The 13,773-nt window shown below is 35.2% G+C and overlaps 1 protein-coding gene across 5 annotated transcripts in view; it reads right to left on the bottom strand.

The window, feature by feature from the left end:
- The window catches only part of LOC110839432 (uncharacterized), a 54,576-nt gene extending 40,849 nt beyond the window's left edge, over positions 1-13,727 (bottom strand). For 3 of the 5 annotated variants that reach the window (XM_087348583.1, XM_087348571.1, XM_087348578.1), the window contains exons 1-9: positions 12,210-13,727; positions 11,364-11,449; positions 9,841-10,135; positions 8,929-9,192; positions 6,258-6,572; positions 5,581-5,769; positions 2,750-3,113; positions 1,187-1,571; positions 73-209 (exon numbers count right to left, since the gene is read on the bottom strand). In XM_087348583.1, coding sequence (XP_087204709.1) covers positions 73-209; positions 1,187-1,571; positions 2,750-3,113; positions 5,581-5,769; positions 6,258-6,572; positions 8,929-9,192; positions 9,841-10,135; positions 11,364-11,427 — 2,013 coding nt within the window. In that variant the 5' untranslated portion in view covers positions 11,428-11,449; positions 12,210-13,727. Of the gene's footprint in view, positions 1-72; positions 210-1,186; positions 1,572-2,749; positions 3,114-5,580; positions 5,770-6,257; positions 6,573-7,010; positions 7,148-8,928; positions 9,193-9,840; positions 10,136-11,363; positions 11,450-12,209 lie in introns of those variants that run through there. The other 2 variants (XM_087348590.1, XM_087348587.1) reach the window with 2 other exon arrangements.
- Positions 13,728-13,773: the final 46 nt, after the last annotated feature.

Raw genomic sequence — 13,773 nt, 5'->3', positions numbered from 1 at the left:
AGCATAAAAAATCCATAATTTAATTTATTTTACTTTCAATTAGCATATATTCTTATGATAGTTCTAATTTACCTCTTTCTTGAAGTACTTGTTAGAATATTTGGAAGCTTTCACAGCGGCAAGTCCTTGAAGTCCTCCTTTTGCTTTTGAATTTGTTTCTACATCCATAACTAAGGTCACAAATCTTGGTGTGACAACCAGTGACATTTCTGTAGTATAATAAAACAAGTTTCAGTTTCTGTATGTTGAATATTAAACACTATATTAAACTAGTTATTATCTGTGAATGCACTGTGTAATTGCTATGTTTGCAGTGGATTCAACTATACCTCTTATTTGTGACTGTTAATACATTAAAAATTAACTTACCAACCAATTTATTTGATGGTCTTTCTTGAAAATTTGATAGTATCTCAAATCACCAAGAAATCTTTGTCATTTACAGAAACTGAAAGTTCATTGTCATATTCATAGAAGTCCTTTTCTGAGTCAGTTAAATTCAGTTCATATCATCATACAATATTTACTGAGGACTTATTAAAATACTTGTATTTTGTAAGCTGTTATCCTAATATTCTGTGTTTCAACTTTCAGTTTCCATACTCATATAGTTTTCATATCTAAGTCATCTTCATGTGATTCAGTGTGACTTAAGGTTTTCTTGAATATCAGATGCACCCAAAAAAGTTACCAGCCTCTCACAGGGCAATTACAGTGGTAGGTTTCCATGTTGCTGCCTCTGGACTCACAGTGACACATAACATATAATAACAAACATACCATCAGAACTTGGTTCTTTTGGGATAATGCAGTGAAATTTCCTACATTGCAGTTATAGTGGTTATATTGCCTTGACATGGTCACTAGAACCTTGTCTGTGAAAACAATTCCAGTTTTTGTGAACATGATAATGAACCTTCAGGTTCCATAAAAGATGGGGAATTTCTTAACTGAATGACTATTAGCTTCACAAGAAGGATTTTTCTGGTCCATGGAGTCAGAGTGAAGGTGAAGAATGAGTATAAGGGACATATCCCACCATTTATGCTCATACATGCACTAACAAAAATCTAATGTTGGCCTAATGACAATAAAAATCATGATTATTTGATATACTTTATAACATAAGAAATTCTCTTCAAGTACACAATTAATGGCATGCCATGCTGAAGATTCAATTACTTACCTTTGTAGTTAAGTTTTATTTTATTCAACATATGATCAACTGAGTCCAAAATAATATTGCTGGCATTGGTCACTTTATGTGTCATGTTGTTTTCTTCAAAATTGATATCTGTTTCATTCACAGACAATCTCAGTAGAGCATCAGTGATATTGGCAATGACTGGCAAATCTGAGTCATATAGAATTCTGTGCTTAAGGTTTGCCAAAGTGTTGGCAGCATATTGGATTTCAGCTGGAGTAAAATGGGTGACATTGCCAAACTTCCTGGTATCTTGGGAAGTAAGAGCAAATTGTAACTTTTTGAGGGTTTTGGTAGCATCCTGGTTTCTTTCTGCTTGTAAAGAAAGATTATGCAGAAAGCTAGCTCTCAGTGATGGCACTTCACACTGTAATGAAGGAATGGGTTCATGTATGTTGAGTTGAACTTCACACATGGCATTTAGAAATAATATACTACATGCTGTTTCTGTCTACTGCAATGAAGATGTCTCAAGAACTGCTTTACAAATTTTTCTGATCACAGAATATATTTGGCCAAAAAAATTACTGACAGAACCCTAAACCAAAACAAATCATACAAAATGGAATATGGAGTCTATGTATGGTAGGTACTTAAGAATGAGAAAATAAACAAAGATGGATTGTGCAGCCTACACCCCCCCCCCCCCCCCCCCCAACAAGCCATGAAAATCTGTGGAAAAGGAAATACATCTGAGATTTTATCAGTTGTTTCATATATGTCTGGCACTAACTTCAGTCTGTTAGACTGCAGGCTGCTAAGTTATGCTTGTATAAATAATTTTTTCAATATGGTTGAAATACTGGGGTTGCAGCAGTGGAAAAACCGTGCATTTGAAGTACATTCCTAGAACTTACCAATGGTGAATGGCATTTGAAGACAGAAAAAGATTTCATGATTGATAGTAATGACTGATGGCAATGAAATCTACAAAGCCCATAAGAATCCTTCATAGAACCCTAGCATTCTGCAAAACACAGTTTGGGAATTATAGCCCTAGATCACACTGAGGCTGGGATTTATTATGTCAAGTGTGGTCTTTCAGGTTGTGATTCTGTGGGGTCATGTGGATAGTTACTAATGTTTTTTATGGATGTTTGTAACAACCTATAAGACCACACAGTATCACAACCATCAGGAGACAATGACTGATATCTTTACTGCCATGAGAACCTCAAATTTCAGATGGAGTTAATTTTGTACCTTCAGGAATAATACCTGAGTAGAGGATTATAGTTACATTTCCTGTATTGAGTTACAATTTTAAGTTGCTGCTTAAATCCAAACCATTGTCAGTAATTTTAAATTAATAAAGAAGAAAGTATAAAAGGCAGGGAAATTCTTGACTAGCTGAGTACATGAAGTTTGTCAAGAAGGACTGCTCCAAGGAGTGAGTTAGTTTCACTAAGTACGTAGTTATATGTTAATATAATGACAATCAGTCACATGAAAATGGCAGAACAGCCATGGATATTAAATATATCTAAGAGAGTGGACAGTGTCCAACCAATGTATCTGGTGTAATCAATCATTATCATACCTTACCTTATATAGTGTCCTGTTATTTTTATTTTGATCAAACCAGAAAGCTCCCACAACAAAATCTCCAATGCACTGCCTATGAACAGGAACTCCTTCCCCATCGACACATAGTTCACTGGGTAGAACTGTTTGTCCAATGGTAGCCACTGGCCAGTGCAGTATTTTGTTGCCATATGCTTCTTCCTCATGGCAAAACTTTGTACTCCGGACATACAAAACATCTGTCAGACCATCAGAATTACTTGATAAAATGCCTTTAAATATAGAATTGAGCTTGTTTAAGTGGTAATGATCAGTTTCAATCTCCCCTTGAAATGCTTCAGAGAAGATTTTGATGCGGAATATAAGTGTGATTGTATTTTCAGTCCTGAAAAAGAAAATGTTACAGTATTTGTCAAATATACAGAATGGTCTCTACAAATATATTCACTGCATGCTTGCCAACCCCCCAGCCCTCATCACAAATGGCAGCTGAGTTTTCAAAAGAATGAATATATTTTCTATAGACTAATACAAATAATACAAAAACTCAACACCCATAATGCAGATGGCTTTCATTAACACACACACATGTAGTTTTAATATGAATTTGTTTCTCCAATTGAAATACATGTTATCTTCTTTAAAGTGATAGTTAAATGCCAGGAAATGAATAGTTTAAGGTGACTTTAAGAATATAAAAGAACAAACTGAAGAAAATAATCTAGAATATTGAACAAATATATCTCAGACACAGAGAGATGCCTAACTTTTATGTATTCTTTGTTTCATTAGTGAAAGTGGCAGTTACTTGCCTGCTCCTTTCAAATAAACTATACTGAAATAGTGAAATTGCTGGATGACAATCTTATGAATATGTATTCTGACTGACACGTGCATAAAATGTACCAAAAGGGTTCATTCTTCTCCCAGGATTTTATAAAAACAAAAGAACACACAACTCTCCAAGTGCAATCCTGCAGCTCACCGACGTCAAATATGTTAAGCTCCAAGACAAGTCATATGATTGGCTTGTAGGTTTTGTATTCCTCTTGGGATGCATCGAGGTCCAGGTTCCCTTGTACTCATTTTCAACATGTTTTGACCTTGACGTGAGCGTTACAGGGGAAGTCGGGAGAGTCTATTACACACAGGCTGACCTGCTTCTGATTTAGTTTTGAACTGTAGAACATTATTCTTGTTGGATAGTATTTTAAATTGCACACTCCATATTTACGAATAACTACTCCAGGAGAAGAATAAAAAAAGGAAAGAAATCAGTGAAGAATCCTTGTTCAAATAGAGTTCCTCTTGTATCTTTAATCAAACGAGAATTGGACACCATCAAAATTTAATGGACGTTGTGGTCTGACAAAATTTTATCTCAGCTTCTAGTCAGATTATTATCACCCACTGCCTAGGTGACTTCACGAAGCTATCTTTCATTGTCAAATGAGATTAATTCAACACAGTCAGCTCCTGATAAACATGAATTATATTCCTTAAAAAGATATGAACTGTTAGGACAAGGTTAAATGACTGCCTAGAAACAAATGGACATAGATCACATAATGCATTATAATAAAATACATTATGGTTGTCTAGCAGTGAGAACAGAAAGAAAAGGAGAAAACTGGATGGAGGAATTTTATAAATAAAATTTTATAATCTGGCTTCCTATAAAACCTCATTTAGTTTCACTCTTATAAGTTCAGAGTTCCTTCTTTATTAAAATGTTTGTTTAACATGAAAGGCAAATACATGATAATGTATAATAATTCCACAAACTTTGAAAATTGGGCTGAAAACTGATATTAAATTAAAAAGTGCATTAACTCTTTTTGCTAAGTTCAGTTCTTATTATCAGAAGTAACTTTTCAGTCTCCTGTGTCTTATATTTGCAAATTTAATTTGAAATATATTTCATTGCATGCCATTGTCATTCAATGTATGATTCTCCCCTTTCAATCAGTCACCAACCCTGCTGCTCTTAAATCAGTCAGTTGTAAGGTATGCAGTATTCAATAAACTACTGAAATTTGGATATCAAAGGAGCAATTCACCCCTAATTCTAAACCTTAGCTAATTCTCTGTTCTGGAACCTGAATTTTCAACACTGCAGATATCAAATACAGACATTAGACAAAATTCTGAGCCAGTTCCATTCATCTTCCATCCTTGCAACCTACTTCCCTAATATTATCCTGTTTCCTTCCTGGCCTCCTAAGAGTTTCTCCAAGAAAATAATTCTTTATGGAATTTTTGCTTGCCAGTTTAACCTAAAGTCACCACCCCCACAACACTAGACAAGCTGTACAAATCATACAGTTGTTCATTATGTAATATTCTAAACTGCCCATGTACTTCAGCCTTATGTCAAAATACTTTCCTGAGCACTTTGTTTTCAAACACCTGTAATTTATGTTCTTCCCTCAAAGTCATTTAGCACTTCTAAATGGGTTTTACTTTTGAAACTCTATTCTTATCTAAGATGTTAGTTTATTACATAAATTCTTCTCCTGTTGAATTATGGAAACAAAAATCAGTGTTTCAGCAATTTGTATGTTTGAAGAAATAATGTGCTTTTTTTTATATGGCAAAAATGCTCCATCCAGAACAGTGAAAAGGCTAACAACTGAAAATAACCTTAATCTATTGAATAAGTTATTTCTTCATAGTACTGCCTTCATTTTACGTTAAGTTCTGGGCTCTTGTAAACATAGTAATGAAACTTCAAGCTGCATAGAAGGTGGGGAATTTGTTAACTAGCTGGGTGACCATTAGCTTCTCAAGAAGGATTCTGCTTCATGAAGTTAAGTTTAATTTTAGTCTTACATAACTAAATAGAGGCTTACCTTTCTGACATTCTGATCGGACGCACTGTAATTCTGCTAAATTCTTTGTATTTTTTAAGTCTTTGTGATAGGTCCTCAGCAAGTGATTGCCATTTCTGCAAACTATAGGTTGGCTCACACAACGTGAGAGGGCAACCATTTATCCATTTTTTCAGTGCAACTGCAAAAATAAGACCCTTGTCGTCTGACCTGTGGGACAGGAGCAAAGAATATACACCTACTACATTCACATATTCTGTTAGTAAAATAAACTTATTTTGCTATTTGTTCCAAAATTTACTTTTAGTCGCCTAACATGCTTTGACTTTTGGTCATCTTCAGGAATTTTTCACCTGTCCTAATAGTTGGCAGAATGATATCATATAAGTAATATTGCATGAAGATATATTTATTTTCCTTGTTGATGCACAGAATCTATTTCTGAAGATTGCTGCCTTCTGGGTTACTGCACCATGTAGTCTGTTAGATTTCCACCAATGTCAGTGGAAATCTATCAGTCACTTTTAACTAAAACTTCCACTGTGACTTCAGACTCACCACTGTGGAAACCTCAAATCCTACTTAAACAATATACGATATGTTATGAATATATTTTGATGAAGAAAATTTGTTCCAGAATTTGGTTTTAATGTTTATCCTACATCAATAGAAATTTTCAGCCTCTTGACATAACTCACCTAAATAGTTGCCTTTTTGTCACAATTTCATTGAAAGTGTCTGCAACAAAAGCTCTGCATGTGACATAACCTTCATTTTCTGAGATGATTCTAAACACTGCTTTGCTAAGAGAATAATGGACTGTATTTCCAAGTGTACTGTTTTCACTTTCCCAAGACAATACTTGGCGTCGGTCCAGCAAACACATATTATCGACCCATGGATTTCCATCTTCTATTATACATACTGGATTTCTTATTCTTCTAGTACTGATGACAAAGCCCCAAAGGTTCTCTGGGCTATATACATCTAGAAAGTATGTGTTGTTTTCCTTCCTGAAACGTAAACATTCTTAGTAATCATACAGCATTTCAATGCATGTTTCCTTTCTTGTAATTTACAGAGAAGACTGCGTGTTTGTCTGCATGCGCACACTCACAAACATACTTCATAAATGAGTTTTTGAGCTTTTCTGCCTTGCATAAGATTTCTTTCAAAGAATACTCCAGAATTTTTAACCTTTCCATGTTATATTTTTGGATTCAGTCTAATCAAATGTCAGACCAAGTCAGACAATCCACACAAAATTAAAATTCTAATAAATTAATTGAAAATGGCAATAATGATTTCCCACATTTAGATAAATAGACCTCAAGGAGGACTTAACAAAACAAAAACAAAAACAACAACTTGATCAGACATCTGAAAATTCACATACCAGTCTAATGCTGGATTAGTCCAGCAGTTTCAAAGTTAGAACTAAATGAAGTGACCTGTGTAGCATTATAAGCTGAAGCATATATGACTGCTGTGGTGGTGAGGTATCCAGTACAGTGACAGATGATAGAGCTGCATTACTACACAGAAGAATGCACTGCAAGGGTGGTCAAGGAACTGAGCATTGACCACCTATTTTATCCAGTACATGTCTCTTGAATGTAGACAGGAGGCAAAATTCACAAGCATTAAGCCAAATATTGGAATCAGAAGCGTAGCTACAATTAAAGATAATGACAAACTGCAACACATGTAAACAGAAATTTATAAGATTAGTGATGAAATATAAGGAGGAATAAATCATAAACTGGGGTACAACAATGATGAGATACAGTACTATAGTTTATAAAGTACAAAATGTAAAATTATAAAAATAATGTAAAGGCATTTAGAAGCAGACATAAGACCAGTGAGTCATGTCCAACACTGTAACTGTAACCAACAGACTTAATAAATGCCAATGTCAATGCAGACAGGAGGCAAGGAACACGAGCCAAGGCATAGCCCAGCACAACTAAAAACCATAAATTGCAATGCACTATGGGCCTTGAGGAAAATATATGTCAGCTATTTCACATGGAAAACAATAAAACGGTCTTCTTAGCTGTTGTTTACACTTTAATGTAACAAAGAACACTTTATAGGTACATTCAATCTGTCTGTCACGTCTTTCAGATGAGATCATGATGCCATATAAATGTCACCATATACATTTTTGTTCTGCCAAATAACTCAATAATGACTGAATGAGTTTTCACAGAATTTGGTATGGAAGTTATGCCATTCAAGCTACTTCAAATTTGTATTATTTCGGTGCTCTTTACTCTCTATCATCTTTACTATCTATTATCTTTACTCTATCTATGGACGTTTGTTGTCTTTCTGTTAGGATTTCAGCCACAGATCTTGCTGCCATCTGTTGGTCATCAAACTGTGTCAGCCATATAATTACTCGAGAATGGTTGATAAAATTTTCCCTGAAGAATGACTCAGAGTGATACCCTAATATTCCTCTGATGCCCTTGACTTTTACTTCTTATGGATCTTATGCACACACATTTGCCCTGATTACAATAGCTTGAAACACAAAGTGTACAAAAGAAATCCCCATACATTACATGAACTTTAAGAAAATGTTTGGGAAGAAATATCCAGGATATCCCCACCACATCTGCAACATGTGAACATATTCTCATGCTGCAGTGCATTTTTACAAGCATAAGGGGAACATTTTCAACACCTCCCATAAATTCATAAGTTTGTTTCAAAGCTTATTTTGTTTTCTTCAACTGAGTTCAAAACGACCCAGTTTGCCAGAGCGTCAGAGATGCTCAGAGAATGGTAACATGATAGGAAGTCCAAAAACAAAATAAGAACACCAAATTTGAAGAGTATGTTTAGATATGCAGTTGGTTTTCCTCCAACATGACAATGCAAGCTCTCATGAGTGCGCAAACTACTGCAGAGATTCCTCGCCTTGATTTTACCATCTTGCATGACATAACACACAGCCCATTTTTGGCTCCATCTGATTTCCATTTTTGTTTCACTGAAATAGCTGTTCCCATTATAGAAGATAAAATAAAGCATTATTTTTAGAATGTCTTCATATTTGTCATGTCCCCTTATGTTACATACCCTGCCCATCTAATCGTCCTTGGTTTGATGATGATATAAGGCATAACAACAATACCAATAGGAAAAAGGTCACTTTACAAAGCTCCTCATTGTGTGCATTTTGTCATCTTCCTCTTTTTTTCTCTTTCTTTCACACATGTCCAATATTCTCTTTAGCATTCTATTTCCAAACACCCTGAACATACATCCTTCTCAGTTAGAGATATGAGTATGTTATTTTACACTTGATGTATTTTTAACCTTAAAATATGAAGATAAAAGCAGAATATAATTTACCTTATCTCAAGCTTTGGAGGAACAAGAATGGAATTTTCTTGGCCTTTCTTTTTGTGTACTTTGGGATGCTGTCTACTACACCCACCGCTTTGGTTCTCACATGGATAGGTGATGCAAACAAAGTTGTGGACAGCCTTATCGCATTTATCCAACTTACTATGGAGAAATGCATCATCATTCATTCTATCAAGTATGATTACCATGCAGAGATCTTCTTCATTAAGTACAGGTTCATTTTCTGCCCATTTGATTGATATGCCATCACTATAAAAATAAAATTTTTGATAAATCGCAAAGTATATTTTTAAACCAACAATTCTCAATAGAAATCTTTGTGGCCACAAGCAAGCAGCAGCTATTTTTATAAATAATATGAAAACATCAAATATAAAGACATTTTATGTTTCAAGCTTTGTTAAATTTCCAGAATTTCATTTTTGCGCTGAACTTGAATAAACTCAGCACATAAAATGTTGTTTATGAATACAACAGTGAATTTTTGCACTAATCACTGTTATAAAACTATTCAAAGACAGAATTTATTGCCAGTTCTGTAGCAGGTATCCTCCAAAGGATCCAGACACATAGTAGTGGGTTTTACTTCCAGATATGGAAACCCAAATGTAAAAATACATAAATGAATCAATATAAAAATTATTTTGATAGCTCTAAATAGGATAAAATATTACATGAAGGTAAAGTTGAATGTTATCCTTTGCCTAAGTAACATGCTTTGAAGGTATATGAGGAGGACTGAAGGTCAGCATCATGCCACCAGTATCCACTGAATACAGCTGTTTTAAATGTGATGATAAAAAGATAAACTGCTGTGAGAATCCAGCCTGTACCCAGTCACTGCACTGGATTATTAAAGCCATATAACTGTGTTAATCAAAGAATACAAAAACTTACAAGTTCTTTTCCTGGATTAAGTTCTTTCCATAATAACTGCTTGATGGAAGTTGATAAGTTATGGGGTCAAACTTTCTATTCCTCTTTGCCTCAATCCACAATGAATTGATCTCTTGGCTCAACTCGACTGTAACAATATGTATCAGCTCATCCATGCTAATGTTGATCAGAGTAATATTGGCTTGTGCTTGATGACATCTTTTCACTGCAGTAAACCAATCTGTCTGAGGGCCCACATATATGCATTTACCTGATATGTGAGTGAAATTTTCTGGACATCCCATCTGTTCTTGTGCTAGGGAAGATTGAAGTATGTATATTATACAATGTTCCTAATTTGGCAGTATAGCTGTAAACTGTATTTCCCATACACACAGAAATAATAACATATATATTAAGCTGTAGAAATTATTCTATCATTAAGCAGGATTTGGGGTTCTCATGGCAGTGAGTACGAAGACGGCTGTCTTCTGGGTTGTAGAGCCATGTAGATTGGTAGAAGTTTACCAACGTTTTAGAGATCCTTACTGTCCTCATCATCAGTGAGATGAGTAAGCCATTCATGTGTAATCAGTTTGAGATACAGGAACCAGTCAGTCAAGGCAGAATCTTGGCCAGACCAATGGGGAATAGGGTCAGGATCAGACGATAGCCTGGGAGCCCTCCCGCCTTTCCTGTTGGCTTTCAGGCCCTCACCCAATCCTGATCCCACTACACACCATCACTGACGGAGGTAGCAAGGACCTCTGAAATGTCGGTAAACTACTACCAGACTACATGGCGTAACAACCCAGAAGACAACTGTCTTTGGACTCTCTCTCAGTTACTCTCTTTAGCGTACTGTTCTTTTTGCCAGGGGTTTCAAATGAAGTACCTTGTTTCTTACATACTTCTGCTTTTTAAATAATTTTTCTAAGGGGTCCTGTTGCTTCTTTGATCCTCTTTTGGATTATTGTAATTTATTTCAGAATTTTGGTGAAGTCATTTCATTTTACTTTCCGTATTTCTCTTGCAAACATTCCTAAACACAGTTAATGATTTCCTAGCTCCAACACTTTAAAGAATTTGAATGGATTTCAGACTAAATTGACAGCATGCTTAATAACAGAAAAATCACATCTGATCACTCAAAACTTTGCACTCTCTCATGTCAGTCTCAAGAAGTACAGACATTCCCAAATGAGACAGCAGGCAGACTGCCAGCTAGACAGGCAATAAGATGTTACTGCTCACTAGTAAGTCTGCTGGCTATATGTAAACAGAATCTCACTGACTAAAAGCAGTGTGCCTACTACAACATAATTGAGTTTCAATTAGTGCATATTTATGATCAATTTAAATGTTACAACCAAAAAAACACAAATGTTGAGCATGCAGAACTCTAGCTTATTTAAATTTAAAACCTGACTTGCATGTACACAAACACACACATATTATAAAACCATGGTATTAGACAAGAGTGGTCATTTAGCTAGTATCTATTATAGTGGAATTAGCATCAATACTCTTTTGTAATTGAATACCTGAAGACAGAAGCACAGTTTGAATAACTGCAGCAACAAAGACCCACATGATCATCAACTTCATTTTACCTATATGCACCACAACACTGAAATAGAAAAATATGAACATGAGAAGGCTGAAATTTGTGATACCATTTATCTTAACTTTGCAATCTCATATCCTTCCTTGTTATTCATCCCCATTTGTTTTCTCATAATTTTATTTATGTACAAAATACACTACATGCTTATACCTCTTTAGATTCAGAGAATAATTTAAAATTCCTTCAGGAACCACTCTACTGTTAGTTTTCAAACTAATCAGGTACACTGTATTACACTAAAACTGGTAAAAAATAAAGTAAAAGTAAAGCTATCCCACTATACGCCATGTAGGCGCTTGGGGAGAGAGGCAATATAGATCCTACTCATTCATGACCTCGGCACTAGATGGGGGTGAGTGGTCAGCATCATGCACCGGCCACACTTTACCCCCGGGAAAGGACCCCCGGTACCAACTAGACAGGAGGCTGGGTCCCAGAACAGGTCTGGACGCAGAGGCTAGAGGAAAAATCCCCCCATCGGGAATCGAACCCCGGTCATCCAGTCCGTAGCCAGTCACTATGCTGACTGAGCTACACTGGCTCATCACACTAAAACTGGTAGACTTTAATTAGATTCTGATGTCTGTGACTGCTTATTCACCAACCTGTCTTTTTTATTATATTTACAGTTCCAAAAGCTCTACCTTTCTCATAAACTTAACTTAGGTACTATGAAATTAGCTCTCTATATATCAGTCCTCTATCCTATTCGAGAAATATAAAAGAGGATGACCTATGGTTAAATGTTACTAAAACAAAATACCTCCTGTTTTCAATGTAATGTAAATATGGAAATAAAACTGTCTTGCTTCATGTTATACATCACTTTTATGAACTGACTCTTACACTGTCTAACTAAAAACTGAAGTGTATGATGTCAACACATGAAAATATCAGACAGAGAAAGGAGTGGCTGATGCAACAGCCTCTCCGAAACTGCTGATAAGTCATGTTAAGATTGTATCTTGCGGTATGTTAAACAAATAGAGAATAACCATTTGGACGATACTAGCCAGTTACATGCAGTGCATATACCCATCTGTTCTAAGATCTTTCTTCAGATCATGTTTATCCCCAGTGAAATGCATGAAATGTATACCATTTTCCTGTAACACTGTTCATTAAACAAAAGGCAGATTAATGAAAACTAAATGCATCTGAGTAGGTTATATTATCAAGTTTGTAATTTGTGCCACTTTAGTTTCCAAATTTCTCCAAATGAAGAACTACACAGTTGTCAGAATGATGTCTGAAGTAGAAATAGCTAAATGTGTGCTCTGGTTTCACCACTCTACATCTGTGGTTACAGTGCAGTATGGTATTTGGAAGGAAACTGCCAACAAAAATGTCCATTTACTAGAAGTATAAATTGTTTGATCAGACTGGCTGCATTTGTAAAGAAAAATACTACACATTTTGCTGTGATATTTCTCAAAAACTGATGATGAGCTTTTTACAGCCAAAATTGTCATCAGGGATGAAAACAGATGCAGTGGAAACAGTTACCTTCAATTTGCCAAAAGTATGTGGACTGAAAATGAAAACAGACATGATATATACCAGGTCACTCACTTACTGAACATCTGTAAAATGTAGGTCACAAAACCTACTCTAATACAATTAGTTTTCATTCCTGTGCCTTTTAATTCAGGAGCAATGTTACAGTGAATTGGTAAACAGAAAAATGTTAGGCTAGAACCCTACTCTGACTCACAGCAACTCATTCTTAGCTTCTTGAAATATTTCCTTCCATTCTGATTACATTTTTCTTAGCATACTTTCCTTTCGTAATAAAATAAAGCAGGCTTATGGGATCAAGCTGTACTCTTGTGTAAGTCCCCCCCTCCAACTTTTGAACCAAACAGAAAGACAAATGAAGTCACAAGAACATTTGCATTAATATTCATTTTCATTTGTATCTATGACCCCATATGCATGACTTATATTTTACAGATGAATTTCACAACCTTGTTATGAAAGTTACACCACTGCAAGCCACTGTGACCTCATGGTTATTAGTTTAATTAAACTTGTAAGGCAGGAGTGACAGTACTACCACTGAAATTATGTATAACAAATCACTGAAAAAATATGCAACTTCTGTTGAGATAACTATTTTGTTTATAGACTAGACATCCATACAACAGGACGACAGGAAAGTATGCTTTGTTTTATCCAGAATTTGATTATTTTTAATTGGGCCTTTCTTAATTTTTCACTTTATTAATAAACACATGGTTCAGAATATTTTTCAAAAAATCACTATTGATGATACACTAGGAAAACTAAAGGAGAGAAAAGTTCATTTGTTTCATTATGGATATTAC

The sequence above is a fragment of the Zootermopsis nevadensis genome, unplaced genomic scaffold, assembly GCF_977971745.1.
Source record: "Zootermopsis nevadensis isolate Lab colony 2312 unplaced genomic scaffold, Znev_1.0 Znev_ptg000002l, whole genome shotgun sequence".
In the NCBI taxonomy this organism is placed as follows: Eukaryota; Metazoa; Arthropoda; class Insecta; order Blattodea; family Termopsidae; genus Zootermopsis; species Zootermopsis nevadensis.
This window is presented reverse-complemented; position numbering and strand designations above follow the sequence as displayed.